Consider the following 23,611-nt stretch of genomic DNA (forward strand, 5'->3'; position numbering starts at 1 on the left):
CTTCCATGTCCCAGCTGTTGTAAACAGTGCTTCTGTGAACACAGGATGCATGCCTGTGTGGTCAGCTGCTCCGTGGGGTCTGACTCTTTGCAGCCCCATGGACTGTAGTCCGTGAATCTACTCTGTCCATGGGATTCTCCAGGCACAAACACTGGAGTGGGTTTACATGTGTCTTTTCAATTATGGTTTTCTCAAAGTATATGCCCAGTAGTGGGATTTCTGGGTCATATGGTAGCTTTATTCCTAGTTTTTAAGGAATCTCTATACTGTTCTTCATAGTGGCTGTGTCAATTTACATTCCCACCAACAGTACAAGAGCTTTCCCTTTTCTCCACATCCTCTCCAGGATTTACTGTCTGTAGATTTTTTTGATTACTGTCATTCTGACTGCTGTGAAGTGATACCTCATTGTAGTTTTGATTTGCATTTCTCTAATAATTAGTGATGATAATCTCCTTCTCTTTCCCCCTTTCTCAACTGAAATAGCTCCTGCAGATACCCAGGAAACAGTGAAGGTGAAGTTCCCTCAGGGAAGCTTCCTGTGGTGTGCTCCCTCTCCATAATGCAGTGAGAGGCTTGAATCGCTTCCTCCGAGATCATTCAAACAGAACCTTCTTGCCAGAGACCATGACTCAGTAACTCCTGTGAGTTGCAGCTAAGCATCTTCTTTCCTGTGATAAAATTATCTTCCAACTAACTGTATTAGGAAAACTGAACATTCACATGCCAGAAAAAGAAAGAAAGAGAAAGAAAAATGAAGCTGGAATCCTACCTTGTACAATATACCAAAATTAACTCTAAATGGACCAAAGGCCTAAACCTAAGATTTGAAACGACAAATCCCAAACTCTTCAAGAAAACAAAGGAGGAAAGCATCCTGACACTGGATTCAGCAAAGATTTTTTGGACATGATACCAAAACCACAAGCAGCAAGAGAAAAAAAGTAAGATGGATTTCAACAAAAGTAAAACCTTTTGAGCATCAAAGGACACTCTCAACAGAGTAAAAAAGCAGCCTAAGGAGTGAGAGACAATATTTGCAAATCACGTATCTGATAAGGGATTGGTACCCAGAATACACAAAGAACTCTCACAACAACAACAAAAAAAACCGATTAAAAAATGATCAAGAACTTTCCTAGTGGGCCAGTGGTTTAAGAATCCACCTTCCAATTCAAGGGACATGGGTTCAGCCTGGTCCAGGAAGCCACGTGCCACATGCCAAAGCACCACGACGACGGGAGCCCACAGGCTCTAGGGTCCCAGGCCACACAAGAGAAGCCACCCCAGTGAGGATCCTGTGCACCCCAATGAAGAACAGCCCCTGCTCACTGCAATCAGAGAAAGTTCACACACAGCAACGAAGACCCAGCTCAGCCAAATAATAAACAAATAAAACCGAGGGGGAAAAAAGTGAGATATCAATAAAAAAATTGATAAAAAAAGATCAAGAATTGAACAGACACTTCTCCTAAGACTATATGAGTGCCCAATACACATGAAAAGATGTCAGCATGACTAATCATTAGGGAAATGCAAACCAATACCACAATGATACCTCTTCACACCCATTAGGAAGGCTATTAGCAGAAGAAAATAACAAGTGTTGACAAGGATATGGAGAAACTGGTACCCTCTGCACTGCTGTAAAATGTAGTAAGGGACTGTAAAATAGAGCAACCACTGTGGAAGATAGTACAATAATTTCTCAAAAAACTAAACACAGAATTACCATGAGATCCAGCATTCCAGTTCTAAATATATACCTAAAAGAACTGAAAGCAAAGAACAGATATTTGTACATTCATGTTCAAAGCAGCATTATTCACAATAGCCAAAAAGTGGAAGCAATCAAAGTATCTATCTATCGATGGGTGAATGGATAAACAAAATGTGATGCTATATAACTATACAATGGAGTATCTGTTTACCCTTAAGAAGGAAGGAAAAATGGAGAAGGCAATGGCAACCCACTCCAGTACTCTTGCCTGGAAAGTCCCATGGACAGAGGAGCCTGGTAGGCTGCAGTCCATGGGGTTGCTAAGAGTCGGATACGACTGAGCGACTTCACTTTCCCTTTTCACTTTCATGCACTGGAGAAGGAAATGGCAACCCACTCCAGTATTCTTGCCTGGAGAATCCCAGGGACAGGGGAGCCTGGTGGGCTGCCGTCTATGGGGTCGCACAGAGTCAGACACGACTGAAGCGACTTAGCAGCAGCAGCGGTGCCTAGCTCAGCAATGTGTTAAAGAATTTTTGCCTTATCCAGGTAAAAGAATAATACGACATCAGGAATGTTCTTCGTTGGCCACACTTGGTGACTCGGTGTGTAGTTCAGAAAATAAAGATGGAACCTTTGTCGGCCCTCTTAGGTTTACAATAAAAAATGTACCGTGTGAGATACCAAAAAAAAAAAAAGAAGAAGGAAGGAAATTATGACACATGCTACAACATGAATGAACCTTAATTCCTGGAGGAATTAAGCCAAATGAAACAAACCAATCACAAAAGACAAATACCATATGCTTCACTTATGAGTAGTGGCAGAATGGTGGTTTCCATGGGCTGGAGGGAAAGGGAAATGAGGAATTATTGTTAAACAGGTACAGAGTTTTAAGCTGGAGAAGGTGAAAAAGTTCTGGAGATGAATGGTGGTAATGGCTGAACAACAACGTGAATGTATTTAATGCCACAGAACTGTTCACTTTAAAATGGTTCAAAATGAAATTATTATGTTAGCTATATTTTACCATAATAAAAACTTATCTACTTATATTACTAATCTCTTATCACGAAACTACATAAATTATGGGCAAAGGTCCGATCTCATTCATCTTTGTACACCTATCCCAGTGCCAAGCCTTCAATAAAAATATACTGAGTCAAAGTCACATTTCTCAAGTAGAGTCTAAAGCCAAGATGTTTTCCAGGTTCAGAGTGCTGAAAGGTAGCCCCTGAAACTTTGATACGGAAACACACACACATACACACCATATCACATAACCCTTTTCTCAGTTATAGACATCAATTCTTTCACTAACAAATATTTAACAAAAAAAATAAAAATCAACAGCTTGCATTGCTATTTATCAACTTAAAGCCAAGCTCTTGCATGCGTGCTAAGTCGCTTCAGTGTCTGACTCTTTGCAACCCTATGGACCATAGTCCACCAGGCTGCTCTGACCATGGGATTCTCCAGGCAAGAATACTGGAGTGGGTTGCCATGACTCCTCCAGGGAATCTCCTCGACCCAGGGATCAAACCCCTGTCTCTTATGTCTCTTGCATTGGCAGGTGGGTTCTTTACCACTAGTGCCACTTGGGAAGCCCACATAATTCCCAGTACATCCTAAAAACACAGCATATACTCTAATCTTCCAGAGTTAACTTCCTCTTCCAGGAAGACTTGAAAGATTGCACCTGGAAAGTGCCCTTACTCCCTCTTCCCTCCTTTTTTTCCTCTCCCTACTCCCCATACTAGCTAACCAGTTTTCTGCAACCCTTCCTCAGTTTCCAGCCACACACCAAGTCCTATGAAGAAAGCCTGGATTACTGAAAAAGGATTAGATCTTTCTGCTAAGGAGGTGGGAAGCAGCAGGCTTGGTCTCAGACCTATATAAAAGCAAAAATCTTGGCACTGAGTCCTGCCACCACTGGTGGAAGTAAAGTCCGATGAGATGTGTGTTCTATAATTACGTATCATGGCCACTGTTACCCTAGTTAACCACCCACTTGCTTTTCCAAGTTCTTTCACAGGGTCCTTGGTTATGATGGGAGGTTGGTTCCTTTCGGATCACCTCTACTGTCTTCTCGTGGTGGACATTTCCTACAGAGCTTCCTACGGAAATGGAATGTATAGTCAGTGGCTCGCTTTTTCATGTTCAAGAGAGGTGTTTTTTGAAAGACAATATAGTGTGTACACGTCAATCACAAACTCTCAATCTATCCCATCCTCCTGAGTCTGTTTTCTGCTTTGTAAATAAGTTCATTTGTATCATTTTTCTTGATTCTGCATATAAGTGATATCATGTCTTTCTTTGTCTGACTTACTCCACTTAATATGATAATCCTGCTATATTTGGAGTAGATAACAAGCAAGGACCTACTGTTAATCAGGAAACTCTGCTCCATAGTCTATAACAACTTAAATGGGGAAAGAATTTGAAAAAGAATAGATGCATGTATGTATAATAAGTAAATAAAACAATATAGGTCTCTCTTTTTACATGAAAAAATAAGGAATATATAAATTAGGGCTGTTTTCAAGAAAGAACTTACCCCACCCCATTCCCAAAAAATGCAAGAGCAAAAAACGCTAGAAACAAGAGTTTTTTCTAGCTCTTTCTTCTGAGGCACTCACTGCTGCGCTCACCATGCCTGCCCAGGAAAGCTTACTACATTGCTGCCCCAGCAACACACTGCATCTGGGACCCAGCTGTCCTGAGAAACTACTCACAGTGTTGCCAACAGCAAGCACTAAGGATTCCACTCCCAGTTTGGCAAGAGTATGAAAAATGTTCATCCTCTTAACCTATAATTCAACTGTAAGGAATTTATCCTAAGGAAATAATCAAAGTGGAACGCAAAACTTGTAAAGATGTTCATCACTGCAAAAAAGTTGATGACAACCTACTTAGTCAACAATGAGGGGGGTGGGTTTACTAAATAAATCCTGGAACATTGCACATACAATATAATACAGGTACCAAGCCATGTCTGCAAAAAATAAATTTGGTAATATGGGAAAATTCTCAGGATACATTAAGTTTTAAAAAGCTATGTTTTTCTCAACTTTGTCCAAAACCAAAATAAGTTCCATGGACATATATATTAAATTCAGAGAGAAATTTAGTAGTTTTAACAATGGTTAGGTACGGGTGAAACAAATACAAAACACTTTTCTTCTTCGTTATACAATTTTACTTATTTTTATGCACTAAACGATAAAGTTCAAGCAGAACCCATAAACATAAAATGACATTTGTTTCTGAAATGTTACTTTTAAAAATCAGTCTATTTATTCTGGAAAGATTGCTAAAAGGAAAAGTTGTACATTCTGGTAAGGTTTACAATCCATTATCACTAGGACAGGTAGAGATGGAAAAAATCCTACGGTTTCCTATTCTCATTTGGCACCCTGAATCTGACCTTTAAAAAAGCCAAAGAATGCACAAAAACAGGAGGCGGATCCAGGACCCTGATATGAGGGGTCACTTACCTGGTTGTTGGAAAAACAAAGGAGGAACTATTAAAAAATAAAAGACACAATTTTTTATAATACAACGTAAGGTGATTGCTGTATTTCACAAATACATGATGTAACTGACATACACCATATAAGCTTTCTACAGACACTCAGAACTTAGTCTTTATTAAAGACCAAACTGGTTTGCAAACCAGCAATTAGGAAGCACAAGATGATCTCTATGATCCTACTACTAATACTCTGAATTTCTAAACACTCTGTTGGAAGTCATTCAGGCTCAACCATACTACAATCGAGTCCAAAACTAATTTCAAGCATGCTTTTTTAGCATCTGGTTCCAATGACTTCCCTTTAACCCACAAAAGGTCCTGGCTTGAAAAGAATGTTTCCTTCTTTACAAAATACCCTACAAGCAATCCCCAAACTTACACACACACACACACACACACACTGCCACCTAAAAGTTCACTGGCTGTGCAAAAGTAAAAAGTAAAACACATTTTTCCACATAAATGAGTGAGGACTGCATTCCCAGCATAGTTTCATTGTCATTTAACCCATACTGATGATCTGTCTACAAAATAAGAAAAAGCAATACTGCTGCAATTCTAAAGTTTAAGTGAAGAGCGCCAGCACAGCTGGCCGCCTGCTGGTGCCTGAGGACACAGACCTATGCTTCTGAAGCTTTTTTCTTCATGCCACTCACAGAAAACGGCCAACATGACTGGTTCTCCAATACACAGTCTGGCCATATCTCTCCAGGGGTCCCTACTCCAAACCTCTCCACCTCACTAGTTTTCTGTGTGTCCCCAGAGATGAGCCCTCAAGTGCATGAACCCCTCTCACGGTCAACCTGCAAAGCACATCTCTAGCACAGGAGGGCGCGCCCTCTAGACAGAGGTCCCAATAGCTGTGCAGTTCTTTCCTCGGGGCCCAAAGGCACACACATAATTACATGTTTCCTAAGTTCCAGATCTGGCTGAGGGCAGCTGAGAAGCAGACAGTAAAATTATCTCTAAGTAGCCAAATGCCTAGCAAGTTCCTGGATTTAGATAAAACTCTGCTTTTTCTACACAGGGAAATCCTCAATTATAGTTATTTACTCTTTCTTTTTACCCACAAAACTAAGAAGCTTCCCTTCCAGATTTCAGTTCAAAAGGACAGTAACAATTGCTGAGTGCGTCTGTGTGGCACTATTTTATTCTCACTTAAGCCTTTAAGTGTCTTGTCAAGGCCACTCGGCAATGACTAGGGCCCATGACCTAAAACTTGACCCCATCTGGTGGCTCTCAAGTCCAAGGAGGCAGAGTCAGTGCCAGGAGCCAGCAGCCAGCTGAGTGTACTATTAAGGTAGTTTAAAAAAAAAAAAAAAGCTGACACAAGTCTCAGACTGCAGCAGCTCCATTCACTAACTGCTCCTTATGCAAACAAAGGGTGCTTGGGATTTTTTTTTTAAATCATTTCTCCCTAAAATTAAGTTTCCCCAAAGTGTTGGTACTTACCTGGGTTTCTCTGAAATGTGCCAACCTTGAGGTTTGGGGGGAGGGAGGTGTTGGGGTTTTTACTCCAGAGGACCCCATACTCCTACTAGGCATCACAAGGCACCATTCCCTGAGCAACGGTGATGTGGCCAGACTAGAGTACTACATTCATTCAGCTGCAGCTGCTCATAGTTGCAGCATGCTAATCTTCGATCTTCCCTATGGCACAGGAGATATTTAGTTGTGGCATATGGGGTCTAGTTTCCCGACCAGGGATCGAACACGGTCCCCCTGCACTGAGAGCGCAGAGTCTTAGTCACTGACCACCAGGGAAGTCTCAGCCCTACAGGGGCCGTCTGCTGCGGACACAGTCCTCCTGGCCCTGGCTGCCTTAGCACGGGCAACCTCAAGCTTCCCTGAGTATTTGTGAAGCAGCAAGAAGAGACACTACAGAGCTCAGGTGACAGGAGGAACGTCTGAGAATTATAACCTCAGGGGTCACTCAACAGGAAGGGAAGACAGAATAAGAGATTATGCATATGAATAAGGAAACCAAGAATACACACACCCTAGTATTTAGTAAGGGTTTCTACTGAGGCTGATAAGAGGACTTTATGGCTTTCTTTTCTATAAGCAAGAGCTTTCAAGGGGGAACCATTAAAGAATAAAAAAAATGATGAGGGTCTCTATCAGAACTCCTCTCTCGGGGGCCATTCAATAATTATCCATCAGTTTAATGAAAATGATAACATAATTTACTGAAATTTAAAAGTGGCTTCAGGAAATTGGGATGTATTTCCTTGGGGGCAGAAGAGCACAGTGAGGACAAAACAGGCTTGCTTACAGGTCTGAGTTTGAATCCGGATGTGGACGGCTGACCTTGAGCAAAAGCATTCGCCTTCTTTAGCCTCAGTTTCTTCATCCACAGGAGGGCCAGATAGGAGACACCTATCTTACAGGAATGTATAAGCATTCAAGAAACCAGAGCTAATTCATTTCACTGGTGCTAAGATACAAACTATATTTGACAAGTCCCTTTCTTTTTTTTTTTTTAAACAAAAGGAGTTTTAAGCACTTACTCTGCCAGGTAAAGTATGGGGCATTTATGGAAAATCATGTAGAGCTTATCATCACAATCCCAAGGATATTAACAAGGGATATTGGATAAGATTCGATTTTAGATAAGATTAAGAATTTACTCTACATAAACATCATGTGTAATTGAAGGGAGGTGAGCTAGAGACCTCTGGTCATAGTCCTCCTTTTAATAACACTGAGAAGACTTTAACAGAGAAAAAGACAGCTCAATGGTGGTGGTGCTACAGCCTTAACAACTTCAGGAAGGAGGGGGACAAAAGTATGGGGAAAGAACAACTACGAAGTGGATCCTGAAAGGCAGGTGGTAAACACAGCAGACAGTGGCCCAGGGCAAACATCTCAATTCTGCCAGCACAGCAGGCAAACTTGGAATTAAGGTACAGAAAGGCTTCAGATGAAAGTCCAGTGCTCCCGTGGGACTGGCGAGGTCTTTCCTACTGCCAATGTGATGGTGATGTGAGCTGACCCAAATCTGGGAGTGATGAATCCAGACAGCCCTGGCCCCACACAGCAACCTACATGGAGTCTGGGGGGAGGGGAGGGTGCTGCAGTAGGATGGGAGAGCCACTGTCAAAGGCAAGGCAAGGTGGGCAGGGAAGGCAGAGTGTTCACAAGAGAGGGTAAGGGACCTTCCCCCCAGATTTGAGTTTGGAAAGGACTTTCTCCTTCATTCCAGCTGATCCTGCTAACAGGTGTGGTTTGGGTCTGAAATGCAGGGGGAGGTTTGTATATAGAAATTTATATAGATTTCATTAGTCTTCCAATCACTGTGACATAAATGTCACAACCCAATGAACTGCCTTCTCTTTCTCAGCCTTCAAGCCAAAAGGCAGGGAGTTAGTGCCAGGATCACCTGTAAACTTGTAGAATGGGATTTGCAACAGACACTGCTAGTTCAGCAGATTCTGTGATGCGTCCAGACACTTCTGCTTCAAGGCCTCGTGTAACCTTCCTGGATTCAGCCTTTTCCTCCAGGGGCAAGTTCCCAGGCCTATCAGAGCAGCTGCTGCTGGCTTGTTCATCTGTCAGCAAAAACCAGCTAATGTAGGCAAGGCCTCCCTCCAAGGGGGCAGACTGAGGAACCCCAGCTGCTTTCTGAACGACACCCAGGGCAGCACTACCAGACCCATGACAGTTGCAGGAGGCACAGGGCACGTGGGAGAGCTGCACAGACCCACGTGCGAATCCCTGGGCCCACCCCTGATTGGCTGAGCAACTTCGGGCAGGTTACTTAACCTCTCTGAGTCTCCACTCCCTCCCCTAAAACAGAGGACCAGAACCTCACATCTCAGGATAAAAATGAATGGGCAGCTTTTCATCTTTAGGTGCACCCTGCATGTTGCCTAGAAAGCCCAATGATGCTGGTGGTGGCTCCCACACCAACCTCATGCACACACCTCACGTACCTACCCGATGGTCTGGAAAACAAACCTTTCTCCAGTCCTCCTACCATTCACCTTCCTCACTTTCTCACAGCGCTGAGATCCTCAGAACTCCTCCTGTGCTGCTCTCTCCACCTCCAGGACACACACAGGGACAGAGCTGGCCTGGTGAGAGGGTGTCCACTGCCTGTGTCTAGCGTGTTAGTCACTCAGCCATGTCTGACACTTTACGACACCACGGACTGTAGCCCGCCAGGCTCCTCTGTCCACGGAATTCTCCAGGCAAGAATACTGGAGTGGGTTGCCATTCCCTTCAACAGGGGATCTTCCCGACCCACGGATCAAACCTGGGTCTCCTGGATTGCAGGCGGATTCTTTACCATCTGAGTCACCAGGGAAGCTCTGGTGTAACCCTTTAATGTGGGAGACTGACATTGACAGTCCAAGAAAAGGGCTAGAGAGGGGGATTAAAAAAGGAGAAAGGAAAGGGAGACAAAATGACAGTCAGACAACAGCCAGGGCAGCAGGTAAAGGATATGTGGGGTACACTGACAATGGGACACCACTCAAACGCCTCCGTTTGGCACACAGAGCTGCCAAGCTGGCGTCTACCGGCTGCTCATGCCTCTCGCTCCTGCCATGTACCAGACATGAGCACACACTGCTGTTCCCAGCCCTTCAGTTCTGTCTGGAACACCACCCTGCAGGTTTCCCCCCACCTTTCCAATCTGGCAAACTCTTGCTCATCTTTCCTACTTCACCTCAGCCATTGTCCCCGCCTTCTCCAACTCCCCAGCCCTGCACTGACGTCTCCCTCTGGGTGCTTCCAACATACTCTGCACTCCACACCATGTCACTTACCCAACGGCACTGCCTGCCATCACTTGCATTTTATCTGTCTTCTCCTGTTCCCTTACTCATCTTTGTTTGCCAGATAGAAGGGACTCAACAGGCTCTCAACATTGGCTGAATAAACTGATGACTCAGGTGGCACTCAGTATCGTAGCTTGCCTCCTGCTCTGATGGAGCCTCATCAGCTTAGTGGAAACCAGGATTCAGCAAGAAGAGGGTTCAAGCACCAGCTCTATCATCTGTTAGCTGTATGTGACTCAGTTTTTCATGTATTAAAATAAAGAGGGAGTGGGAAGGAGGTTCAAGAAGGGATATATATATATATATATATATATATATATATATACATATAGCTGATTCTCTTTGTTGTACAGCAGAAACTAACACATTGTAAAGCAATTTAGTTCAGTCGCTCAGTTGTGTCCGACTCTTTGCGACCCCATGAACTGCAACACGCCAGGCCTCCCTGTGCATCACCAACTCCTGGAGTCCACCCAAACCCATGTCCATTGAGTCGGTGATGCCATCCAACTATCTCATCCTCTGTCGTCCCCTTCTCCTCCTGCCCTCAATCTTTCCCAGCATCAGGGTCTTTTCAAATGAGTCAGCTCTTTGCATCAGGTGGCCAAAGTATTGGAGTTTCAGCTTCAACATCAGTCCTTCCAATGAACACCCAGGACTGATCTCCTTTAGGGTGGATGGTTGGGTATCTTTGCCATCAAAGGGACTCTCAAGAGTCTTCTCCAACACCACAGTTCAAAAGCATCAATTCTTCGGTGCTCAGCTTTCCTTATATTCCAACTCTCACATCCATACATGACCACTGGAAAAACCATAGCCTTGACTAGACAGACCTTTGTTGGTAAAGTAATGTCTCTGCTTTTTAATATGCTGTCTAGGTTGGTCATAACTTTCCTTCCAAGGAGTGCCCTTTAATTTCATGGCTGCAGTCACCATCTGCAGTGATTTTGGAGCCCAAAAAAATAAAGTCAGCCACTGTTTCCCCATCTATTTGCCATGAAGTGATGGGACTGGATGCCATGATCTTAGTTTTCTGAATATTAAGCTTTAAGCCACCTTTTTCACTCTCCTCTTTCACTTTCATCAAGAGGCTCTTTAGTTCTTCTTCACTTTCTACCATAAGGGTGGTGTCATCTGCATATCTGAGGTAATTGATATTTCTCCTGGCAATCTTGATTCCAGCTTGTGTTTCTTCCAGCCCAGTGTTTCTCATAATGTACTCTGCATATAAGTTAAATAAGCAGGGTGACAATATACAGCCTTGATGGACTCCTTTCCCAGTTTGGAACCAATCTGTTGTTCTATGTCCAGTTCTAACTGTTGCTTCCTGACCTGCATACAGGTTTTTCAAGAGGCAGGTCAGGTGGTCTGGTATTCCCATCTCTTTCAGAATTTTCCACAGCTTATTGTGATCCACACAGTCAAAGGCTTTGGCATAGTCAATAAAGTAGAAATAGATGTTTTTCTGGAACTCTCTTGCTTTTTCAATGATCCAGCGGATGTTGGCAATTTGATCTCTGGTTCCTCTGCCTTTTCTAAAACCAGCTTGAACATCTGAAGTTCACGGTTCACGTACTGCTGAAGCCTGGCTTAGAGAATTTTGAGCGTTACTTTACTAGCGTGTGAGATGAGTGCAATTTTGCGGTAGTTTAAGCATTCTTTGTCATTGCCTTTCTTTGGGATTGGAATGAAAACTATTACACTCCAATAAAAAAAATAATAAATGAAATGAGTGAGGAAAAAAAGGAGGGATGAATAATACCATCTACCTAACATGACTGTAATTGACCTCAGGATTTCAAGAAAGCGGGTATGAAAGAACTCTGGGAAGTCCAAATGCTTTCCCAAGCCCCTAACAACATTCTCTCCACAGAACAGAGCGCACAGTCCATGTGTGAGAGCTCAGTCTCATCTCTGTCAATATGTTGCCAGATGTTAAAAAGAAAGTCTGGGGCAGGGAGATGGGAGGGAGGTTTAAGAGTGAGCGAACATATGTATACCTATGGCTGATTCATGTTGATATCTGGCAGAAAACAAAATTCTATAACACAATAATCCTTCAATTAAAAACATGAATCCCTCAGTGAGCCCAAAGCTGAAGAGTTAGGAAGGTTAACAGTTAAATCATCACCTGGGCAATTAAACCAAGAGTAGAATGGTTAAAAAGAAAAAAGTTTTTTTAAATTCAATGCTTTTAAAGATCATTACAAGTTACACAGGGGAAACAATTGAAAAAAGACAACAAACAAAACTCAGCTAACACCTAAAATTTCAGGTATTAGGGATACAACACATTGTTTGCTGAAAAAAAGTATCAGATGGCACCTAGTACTATAAGTTGCCTACTCTTATGGACCCTGATTAGCTTAGTAGAAACCAGGTTTCAGAGGCAAGATTCAAGTGCTAGCTATGCCATTTACTAGCTGAGCAAGCTTAGGGAAGACATTTTTATTTCTGAGTCTTAGTTTTATCATCTGTTGTAAGCAGGACAGGGTACCTATTTTATAGACAATTTAACACACTGTTTAGAACACATAATGGGGCTTCCCAGGTGGTGCTAGTGGTAAAAAAAAAAAAAAAATATGCCTGCCAATGCAGGACCAGTTCGGTCCCTGGGTCAGGAAGATCCACTGGAGGAGGGCATGGCAACCCACTCCAGTATGCTTGCCATGGATGAGGAGCCTGGCAGGCTACAGTCCATAGAGTCACAAAGAGTAGGACACAACTGAATTGACTTACAGTGCACGCAGAACATATAATATATAATACCCTCTACACTGAAAAACACCTATTGCTTTATCATGGAGAGTTCTTTAGGGTTTAAAAACATTTTCATATTTCACATTTTATTTTCATTGACTCCTGGGTGCCATAGTCAGAGTAGATTCCTTTCCACTTTATAGAGATGATCAAACATCTGGGAATTCAGTCAACCTGCACCACTGCATACCAGAGGCTGAGCAGAGTGCAGATTCAGAGCATTTTGACCTCTCTGCTCTGTGGATCTTCCCAGGAAGCAGAGTTCCAAGCCTCTCCCAACCAGGCTGGCTCCGGAAGGCTGCACAACGCCTTCTCTCACCCCCGCTGCCCCACTCTGCTCTCACCACATTCCATGTCCTACATTACGGCGGGGGGGGGGGGGGGGGGGGGCGCTTCCACACACCAGTCTCAGGCCCCAGCACATCACCCAAAGTAAGTCTCAAACAGCACATATTCTACCACCCCGCAGGTGTTCAGACATCTACACAAATCCTGGGGTGTGCAATTCAGCTGACAGAGGTCATGTGGGTCCCAGTCAGGACGGACAGAAGGCACTTGTGACAGAAAATGCAAAAACTGGGAAGTGACTGAACCCATATGTGAGCACAGTTTTACTTCCTACCACAGTGGATTCTGTGCCGATTGAAACATATTCAACTGTGAGCTCTTCTGAAACAAGATGCAAGGAAGTAGGATCTGCTGCTATATATAAGTGCCTTATAGGAGGACATCTTTGTTGCAAAGTAAATGGAGATTCCGAGAGACTAGAAACAGGCATCTATGGAATGAATTCAGAAAGCCTGACTCACTGGAATTCACCTTTACACGCTAAGGCCCACGATTCGCGGAAAGAGGTCCTGAAGAGAGCTAGCTAGACCCTACATCATTCCAGAGATAAAGACCTAGCAAACTATTAATTACACCTTCAGAAGAGACTTACATAACTTTTCAAACCCAGTTAAAATCTTTTCAACTATGTCTTTCTAAGGAGGCTCCAATAAGTGCTGAGGTATCTGTAGGAAAAACAGAAGTATAAAGAAAAGAATTTGGGGGCTAAAATAAAGTAAGTAAGTTATTATTTATAGACTCAAAAAGATATGGCACAGCCAAAAAAAAAAAGAAAAGAAAAAATATGGTGAAGTAAGAGCTATGGATGCAGGGAGCTGCTTCAGGGTGAAGAGCTGAACAAAAATCAGGACATCAACAGAGCATAACACAGATTTCTTTTTTTTTTAATCTATAAAGATTCAAAAAACACATCTTAAAAAAAGAAGAAACAAGGCTGAGTTAGCAATGTACAGTTTAAGAGGTGGGGTGGGGGCTGGAGGAGAGGACACGGGTCAATTGAAAAGGCCCCTGGGCACACAGCTACACCAGTTGGAATGGCCATAGGGCCTCATACCACCCATCAGGTTCTCTGGTGGCCCCCCGGAGCTCCCAGACTCAGGACTGGGACCCATATATTCATATGACATGTAACTCACACAACGAAAGGGGCAACTTGAGAGAAAAGAAATGAGAGCCAGGGCCCTGGGAGGGCCACAGCCTGGGGAACAGGAGTCTTCAAGAGGGAGACCTCGCTTCTATATTTGAGAGATGTCTGACTCAAAATCACAACAAGAGTTGTACCAGCTTGAGTTGATTCTCACCATCCTCTAAGAGGACTTTTCAGAACGTCCCACTTAAACCAGACTGTACCAGGTATCCAGTATGGGCACTGAAGTCGGCCCTAAAAACCACACTCAGATCCAGGAAAACAAAAACCAGGGGCAGAAAACAAAACCTTCCTTCCAGACATTCAAAAGGAGACTAAGACAAAGGAACGAGCCTGAGAATCTGTGTGCTTATGAAGCCAGGAGACAAAAAAATAAACCAGAGAGAACCATCCTCACAATGCTTCCCCCAGGGGTTGACAGGATGACCTAATCTCAGAGATACAGGTGTGCTGGGTCAGCTCCAAAAATGAGACACATCACAGAAGGAACAGAGTCTTGGGTTTACCTTCACAACAACTTGGTACGATATGACCTGGAAGGGACTTTTAGGGCTAAATTCCTAAGGAAGGAATCTGCTTTGGGATATGGAGCAATCTCAGATTCTTTTCCTGGCTTTCCATACTGTTTCTGGGTCATGGCAGTCACACCTCTCACCTGTTAATCCAGTCCATCTCTCTGAATAATGAGTGTTCGTAATTATACCTATTTGATATGGAAGAGGGTGTCCCTGGTTGCTCAATCGTTAAAAAAAAATCTGCCTGCAATGCAGATGAGATTCAATCCTTGGGTCGGGAAGATCCCCTGGGGAAGGAAACAGCAACCCACTCCAGTATTCTTGCCTGGGAAATCCCATGGACGGAGAAGTGTGGTGGGGTATATTCCATGGGATCACCAGGACTCAGACGCAACTTAACAACTAAATCACCACCGCCACCACGATATACAAAATGACCGACAAGCTACAGATGCTTATGACTTACTAGTAACTATTCAGAAAAACCTGGTAAAGGCTGGATGAAAAATGTGGAGGAAGGCTCACCCCAAGAACAGAAGGGCAAGAACTACTGTGAACCCACACCAACTGTGTAGCCCTCTGCTACTCACTCCAAGAGACATGCTTTTCCAGCTAAAACCAGCTTTTCCTGTGTTTACAAACCCTCACTACAATCACCCAACAAAACTGGTCACTAACCTCCAACACAAAAAGGTTAGAGCTAAAGATGAGAAAAGCAGAAATGAATCTCGTGTTTCTCTCTCAACGCTGGATCTGACCATTCTATATAAAACAGTAATGAGTACCAGACCACTGGCTTCCTCCTCTCTTCACCTTACCACCCCCATGGCCCTGCCCCTTCCCCTCTACATCTCAGAGGCCAGGATCCCTTTAAGACTACTTCACTAACTGCAACTCCAGAGAGAAATTTTGCTTTGGTTGTGGTTTTCCCCCACTGCTCTCCTAGATCCGGAACCCACAGTTTCACCATGTGCTATACAAAGAGAATGTTTTGTCTCCAGCTGGGATTCTCAGAGCAGAGGCAGCACACTGCCTGACCTCCTAGGTCTGGTTCGCTGGTAAACACTTGAGATCCACGAGACCACAACTCCAGCTTTGTCCTTATCCCCCGCCCCTCCCCCTATGCCGGGCAGACTGTACCAAGTAAAAGTAAATCAACACTGACATTCCATCTATGAGAATCTGCCTAGCCATTCTATTGAGTGCACTTTGAAGACTCAGCTTTTCCCCACTATCATTCGTATTTCCTTTTCATAATCGTGTTACTTATCTGTCTTTTCCCACACTGGGTTCATTTCATTCTACACCCACCTAGGCATTCCCAACTTGTACTTCCCTGTGACCCACTGTATTTTCCAAAGCCTCAGGATAAGGCAGCTAGTAATAAGAGCTGACAGACCCACAGACATCCATGTCTGTTCCAAACTCCCAGTGTATCTAAAGCCCAACATTTCCTCTAGAAGTTTAACCTCTACCAATTCCTTCTCAAATTCCAGTATGGCCATACAAACAAATGAGGTAAAACTAAACAGCTGAGGAGAAAAATAAGCAAGTCACAAAATAATTCTAAACAGCCAGCAACCCACAGTTTCACCATGTGCTTAACTTCATAAGCAAGGGCAAGTTGACAATCAACTCATTTTTTTTCAACTCAGCATAGCACTCGAAAAATCTGCTAACACCCAACACTCTCAAACCAGACCCCACAACTCAGTATGAACAAAGTCTATATGATCATAATAATATGAAACTCTAACCAAAATGATACACTTAACTATATTAGAACAGACATAGGGAAAGGTTAAGTGTTAGCTAAAACCTCTTCATCTACAAGAGGAAGTCAATAAAGCATGCTTAATATTGGGAGAGGAGAAAAACAGAAAATATCAGTGAAAATGTGATTTTTTGAAATAGTAAAATAATCAAAAGAATTGGAAGTGTTTGTCTCTGGGGAAGTGGGATGGAGTGGGGGAGGAAGGACTCCTTATCAGGGGTTATAAGCTTTCCTGAAGGGGTAGTTACCCTCATTGTCATCATCATCTTCCTAAGAGCTAACATTTATTGGCTGTTTACTATATACCAGGTAACATTTCAATGGATTTCTCTGTATTATTACTGCATGTGTTATTTCACCTCTTTTGAGAGGGTCCGTTTTGGTGCCCATTTTACAGATGAGGAAAATGAGGCACAGCAAGCAACTTTGCCCAAGACCACTGCACTAGGTAGTAGCAGAGCTAAGGCAGGACTATTTGTCTTTAATATCAAACACATTTTTTTTTTACTTTTACCACAGTAATATACAGGTTAAATTTTCAATCAGATACCTGCATACAAGCAGCAGCATTTGGAAATAAAAAACAGCCAGTTAAATATGAGGGTGTGTGGTATTTCCAATCTACATGATAGAAGGCTTGGATGGGGACAAAGGCAGGCAAGACACTGCTATCACACCAAAATGGTTATTTAATCTGAACAGGTGCCCCCTGTACACAGGCTGAGACCACATATTCCCTCAATCAGTGAGAATCTCTGTGTCCTACTGAGGAAAAGTCCAAACTACCCTCTCTGAAGTTTCACTCACACACACATCATTTTCTCAGACTAGGAAATCTACTTCCAATCTCTAAATGAAGTCAGCCTCCAGGATCCCTGTAGCCAGAGAATGAGAGTGTGTTAATACCCATATCAAAAAGGGCTTTTTGTGTCCTCACGCTTGATTCTGGGATAGAAAGCTCCTCCAGCAAAATATGCACACTTCACAAGATGCTACATATTTTAAGAAACTGACGGTCTTCTGGCAGCTGACCCCATGCTAACCTAACAGTCCCTGTCCCACAGGGAAACCCTCTGCTCCCACTGGAGGGGAAGAGAAGGAAAGATAAGAATCACTTCTCAAACATTATTACAAAACGTTATGACACAAAGAAAAAATAATTTTAATTTTTTTAAAATTTATTTGGCTGTTTTGGGTCTTAGTTGCAGCATGCAAGATCTTCCATCTTTGTTGCAGCATGCAGGCTCTTAGTTGTGGTGGGGGGGATCCAGTTCCCTGACCAGGGATCCAACACTGGCCCCCTGTATTGGGAGTGTGGAGTTTTAGCCACTGGACCACTAGGGAAGTCCCATAAAGAAAATTTTAAGCAGTCTTTTTTTCTCATAAGCACAACTATAGGAACTGGGAAAAGATCAGAGTCAGTAACCAACACACTCAAACCTCCAAGTAGTATGCATGCTAAGTCGTTTCAGTCATGTCCGACTCTTTGCGACCCCATGGACTATAGCCCACCAGGCTCCTCTGTCCATGGGATTTTCCAGGCAAGATTACTAGAGTGGGTTGCCGTGCCCTTCTCCAAGGGATCTTCCCGACCCAGGGATCGAACCCACATCTCTTATGTCTCCTGCATTGGCAGGGGGTTCTTTACCACTAGCGCCACTTGAGAAGCCCCTTCCAAGTAGGTATACCCGCAGAATTGAGCACCATTAATTTTCTTTACAGGGATGACAACTCTCAGTAAGCACCAACAGAAGATAGGTGAGAACAGCCATCTGCAGGAGCACTCCTCTCCCCAGGACATTGCTGTTGAGGCCAAATCGTCCCCCACATCTCAGGGAGACTAGCATTTAGGCAACGTAAAATAATCTCAGTCCTGTCCATTCTTGCATAGCTAAGACAATGTCACATCTCAAGGGACATAGTCCCCAAGTGGTAGTGGAGGAATAGAAATGTTTCCCAAGACGGTAATGTTTATGTAAAAGGACTTTATCTATGAATAAGTGTATGCTTATAATTAAAAAGAAAAAGCTTTGTGAGGAAAACAACCCAATTGCACTGTAGAAGGGTGCTGAAAAAATACTTCATTCTTACTTTTTGTTTGGTATATTTCATGTTCATTCCACGCACCAGTGCAGAGCATCATGCTGGGAGCTGCAGGAAACAAGCCGCCTGCCCTGTAGAGCTCATACTGAGACTCAGCAGAGCAGAGTAGTGTTTGGGACACTGGAGTCAGCGGTGCGCGCGCGCGTGTGTGTGTGTGTGAGAGAGAGACTGGAGTCAAGGTGCATGTGTGCACACGTGCACACAGCTCAGTCATGTCTGACTCTTTGTGACCCCATAAACTGTTGCCCACCAGGCTCCTCTGTCTATGAAATTTTCCAGGCAAGAATACTGGAGTGGGTTACCATTTCCAACTCTAGTAGGAATCTTCCCAACCCAGGGATCAAACCCTCATCTCTTGCATCTCCCGCATTGGCAGGAGGATTCTTTACCACTGAGCAGACACGCTGCTTGGATTTAAATGCCATTCCCCCCATATACTGCTTATGCACTTAAGACTTACTTAACTACTCTGTACCACAAGCTCCTCACCTGGAAATCAGGGATAATTACAGTAACTTACCTTTCAGGGCTCTTAAAAGGATTAAAGGAGTTAATACATATGTGACACTTGGAACACACACAGTCAGTGCTCAGAAAAATATTCCCTATTATTTGTTAAAGTGTTTTGAAAAGAAATAGATAAGAAACACACATACAAATAATTTCAGATAGTACTAAGTGATATAAGGAAAATAAAATAAGGTAGTAGAATAGAGTGACTGCAGGCACTCCAACATGTCATGTCAATGTCTTATAAGAGCATGTGTTACTTTTGATTAAGAAAAAAAGTAGTGGCAAAAGAATAAAAGTTTGTTCTTTCTAACAAATTATAAGACTGTGCCAACCTCAAAATACTTGAGCCCAACAACTTGAAACTGAAATATCTACCTAAAAGCACAGAGAAAAGCAATGGTTTTTTCCTATAAATACAGAGTTCATTTAAAGCTGACTTTCTTTTCCACAGTCATGTATAGTAACTTTTGACATGCACTGCTGCTGCTGCTGCTGCTGCTGCTAAGTCGCTTCAGTCGTGTCTGACTCTGTGCGACCCCATAGACAGCAGCCCACCAGGCTCCCCCATCCCTGGGATTCTCCAGGCAGGAGAATACTGGAGTGGGTTGCCATTTCCTTCTCCAGTGCATGACAGGGAAAAGTGAAAGTGAAGTTGCTCAGTCGTGTCCAACTCTTAGCGACCCCATGGACTGTATGTAGCCTACCAGGCTCCTCCGTCCATGGGATTTTCCAGGCAAGAGTACTGGAGTGGGGTGCCATTTGACATGCACTAGTAGTTCTTAAATTCATGAGATGAAAGTTTTGCACACTAGTCCTATGTTCCAAAACAGTGCACAGTCCATCTGCCATCCCAATGCCTGCTCGTCTCCCTCCACACAGCTAAACACTCATGTGGCAGGCAGAGCAGGGGGTTAACCAGATGCAATATCAACAAGTATGGCTCCTGCTAGTACAGGTCCTACCAACATTAGTCTAACATTCAGCTCTGCAGAGAACAACTACCATGAAGATCAACCAAGAATTATATATATATGTAAGATTAACTTTTCAGACCTAAAATTCTGATGTTAGAATGAAAAAAAAATTTACCCAGATAAACCCATACATAACTTAATGTTATGGCCAAAAAGGGGGGTAAAAAAAAAAACTCATTATATTTACTCAAGTATTTTGAGTACCTATGATCTCCTAGGCACAGATAGGTAAATAGAGATGAAAGACATTGCTCAGTCTGCTGGTGGCTGGTGGTTCAAGATGACGGAGTAGAAGAACATGTGCTCATCTTCTTCAAGAGTACCAAAATTGCAACTAGCTGTTGAACAACCATCAACAGGAGGATGCTGGAACCCACCAAAAAAAGATACCCCAAGTCCAAAGACAAAGAAGAAGCCACAACAAGACAGTAGGAGGGGCACAATCACGATAAAATCAAACCCCATACACACCAGGTAGGTGACCCACAAACTGGAGAACAACAACACCTAAGAAGTTCTCCTATTGTTGTGAAGGTTCTGAGCCTGGGGACCTGGCAAAGGGACTAGGAACCCCAGAGAACCTGACTTTGAAGGCCAGTGGGACTTGATTACAGGTTTTCCACAGGATGGGGGACAGCAAACACCATGCTACAGGGAGGAGAACGCAGGATAGGAACCTCAATTCAGAGCACAGTGGATAGAGAACATCTCCTTTTGAAGAGAACAGACAAAAGTGGAGGGGACAACAGAAGCAGCCACACATCCAGAAATATGGAGGTGAGCTCTCTGAGATCTGGGAACTGGAAGCTGATGACTGGGTAGGAAAGGACAGGCATGATCTATGGGGAGACCCAAAGTAAGGCTGGAGAGACTAAGCCATAAGCTTAGGTGGGAGGCAATCCTGGCAGCAAGACTGAAGGCAAAGAAGAGCCACTAAGCATTGTAGGGGAGTGACAAGCATGACCCCTCCTGGAAACTGAAAAGGTCAGTTTTCTTTCCATTCTCAAAGAAAGGCAATGTCAAAGAATGTTAAAACCAGCACACAAGTGCACTCATCTCACACGCTAGCAAAGTAAGGCTGAAATTCTCCAAGCTAGGCTTCAACAGTACGTGAACCAAGAACTTCCAGACATTCAAGCTGGATTTAGAAAGGGAAGACAAACCAGTGATCAAATTGTCAACATCTGTTGCATCACAGAAAAGGCAACAGAATTTCAGAAAAACATCTACTTCTGCTTCATTGACTACGCTAAAGCCTTTGACTGTGCGGGTCACAACAAACTGTGGAAAATTCAAGAGAAGGGAATACCAGACCACCTTACCTGCCTCCTGAGAAATCTGTATGTGGGTCAAGAAACAGTTAGAACCAGACATGGAACAAGACATGGAACAACAGACTGATTCAAAATTGGGAAAAGAGTACACTAAGGCGGTTTATTGTCACCTTCCTTATTTAACTTATATGCAGAGTACAACGTGCAAAATGCCAGAATGGATGAAGCACAAGCTGGAATCAAGAGTGACAGGAGAAATATCAATAACCTCAGATACACAGATGACAGCATCCTTATGGAAGAATGCAAAGAAGAACTAAAGAGCCTCTTGATGAAAGTAAAAGAGGAGAGTGAAAAAGCTGACTTAAAACTAAACATTCAGAAAATTAAGATCATGGCATACGGTCCCATCACTTCATGGCAAACAGATGGGGGAACAGTGGAAACAGGGACAGACTTTATTTTCTTGGGCTCCAAAATCACTGCAGATGGTGACTACAGCCATGAAATTAAAAGACACTTGCTCCTTGGAAAAAAACCTATGACCAACCTAGACAGCATATTAAACAGCAGAGATTTTACTTTGCCAACAAAGGTCCATCTAATCAAAGCTATGGTTTTTCTAGTAGTCAAGTACGGATGTGAGAGTGGGACCATAAAGAAAGCTGAGTACCGAAGAATTGATGCTTTTGAACTGTGGTGTTGGAGAAGACTCTTGGGAGTCCCTTGGACTGCAAGGAGATGAAATAAGTCAATCCTAAAGGAAATCAGTCCTGAATTTCATTGGAAGGACTGATGCTGAAGCTGAAGGTCCAATATTTTGGCCACCTGATGCAAAGAACTGACACCCTGGAAAAGACCCTGATGCTGGGAAAGACTGACGGCAGGAGGAGAAGGGGATGACAGAGGATGAGATGGTCGGATGGCATCACCAACTCGATGGCCATGAGTTTGAGTAAGCTCTGGGAGTTGATGATGGAAAGGGAAGCCTGGCATGCTGCAGTCCGTGGGGTCACAAAGGGTTGGACAAGACTGAGCGGCTGAACTGAACTGAGGCATGACTCCTCCAGCAACAGTGAGGAGAATGTTTTGAAAGAAGTCCCAGATTGGCTGCTGGGACATCTGCCACAGGAGAGTTATCCAATCAAGAAACAATAGATGAGGAAGAGGAGCTGTGTTGTACTTAGTCGCTCAGTAGTGTATGATTCATTGTGACCCCATGGACTGTAGCCCATGAAGCTTCTCTGTCCATGGGGGTTCTCCAGGCAAGAATACTGAAGTGGGTTGCCATACCCTCCTCCATGGGATTTTCCCAACCCAGGTATCAAACCCAGGTCTCCCGCATTACAGGTGGATTCTTTACCTGCCGAGCTGCCAGAGAAGCCTCAGGGAAGGAGGGGAGGGGGGTAAATCCAAGAGAAATTCAGCAGGTAGAACTGCTGGGACCCTGGGAGTCTGGACGGATGTAAGGGGATGGAGGAGGCTGGAGAGAGAGAGGACACAAGGTTGCTTCCTTTGCATTTGTGTGGAGAGAAAACACTGGTAGTGTGGCACCTGTGACTGGAAGCAGATGAAGTTAGGTACTAGGGTCTAGTTCTGAATAAATTTAGTTCAGGACCATCAGTGGGCAATGCCCAGGAGACAGCTGGATAAGTGGGAAAGGAACCCAGGAACAGGCTCAGGACAAGAAATCACTTGGGAGTCACCAACAAAAGGAGGATACACAATATGCAGAGGGTGAAAACCAGTGAGACAAGAGGGGGTTCTAAGGCATAACACACTCACAGGCAGAAAAAACCCTCAGAGGTGACTGAGGGAGAACAGTGACACAAGGAGAAAACAAGCTAGCCTAGAGAGGTGAAATCAAAAAACTTTCCAGAGGAAATGGTCATTGTCAAATGTTACAGAAAAGTACACTAAGGCATCAGTAGCTTTAACGGGCTTAGGGACTAGGTGATTACTGGTGACTTTAGCAAAAAAAGTTTTACCATAGCCATTAACATTCTCCAACTCCTCTGCACTTCTGCCAATACTTACTGACTGTACTATTTACTTGGCACTTGGCACACCTTCAATAATCAGACTAAGTCCTTTCTGTGCAAGAGGCTAGAATGGATAGCTTACATTCCAGGATCCTGGAATCTAGAGGTCAGGTCTTGGATGG

At 43.6% G+C, this 23,611-nt stretch overlaps 1 protein-coding gene across 6 annotated transcripts in view; it reads right to left on the reverse strand.

Moving 5' to 3' along the window:
- The window catches only part of UCK2 (uridine-cytidine kinase 2), a 119,510-nt gene that overhangs the window by 34,482 nt on the left and 61,417 nt on the right, over positions 1–23,611 (reverse strand). The window contains exon 1 of one of the 6 annotated variants that reach the window (XM_081491338.1): positions 18,675–18,838. The exons of the other annotated variants lie outside the window; for them this stretch is intronic. Coding sequence (XP_081347464.1) covers positions 18,675–18,701 — 27 coding nt within the window. The 5' untranslated portion in view covers positions 18,702–18,838. Of the gene's footprint in view, positions 1–18,674; positions 18,839–23,611 lie in introns of those variants that run through there. 6 annotated transcript variants of the gene reach the window in all.

Source organism: Giraffa tippelskirchi, chromosome 5, assembly GCF_054371585.1.
Source record: "Giraffa tippelskirchi isolate mGirTip1 chromosome 5, T2T-mGirTip1v1.2.pri, whole genome shotgun sequence".
Lineage (NCBI taxonomy): Eukaryota > Metazoa > Chordata > Mammalia > Artiodactyla > Giraffidae > Giraffa > Giraffa tippelskirchi.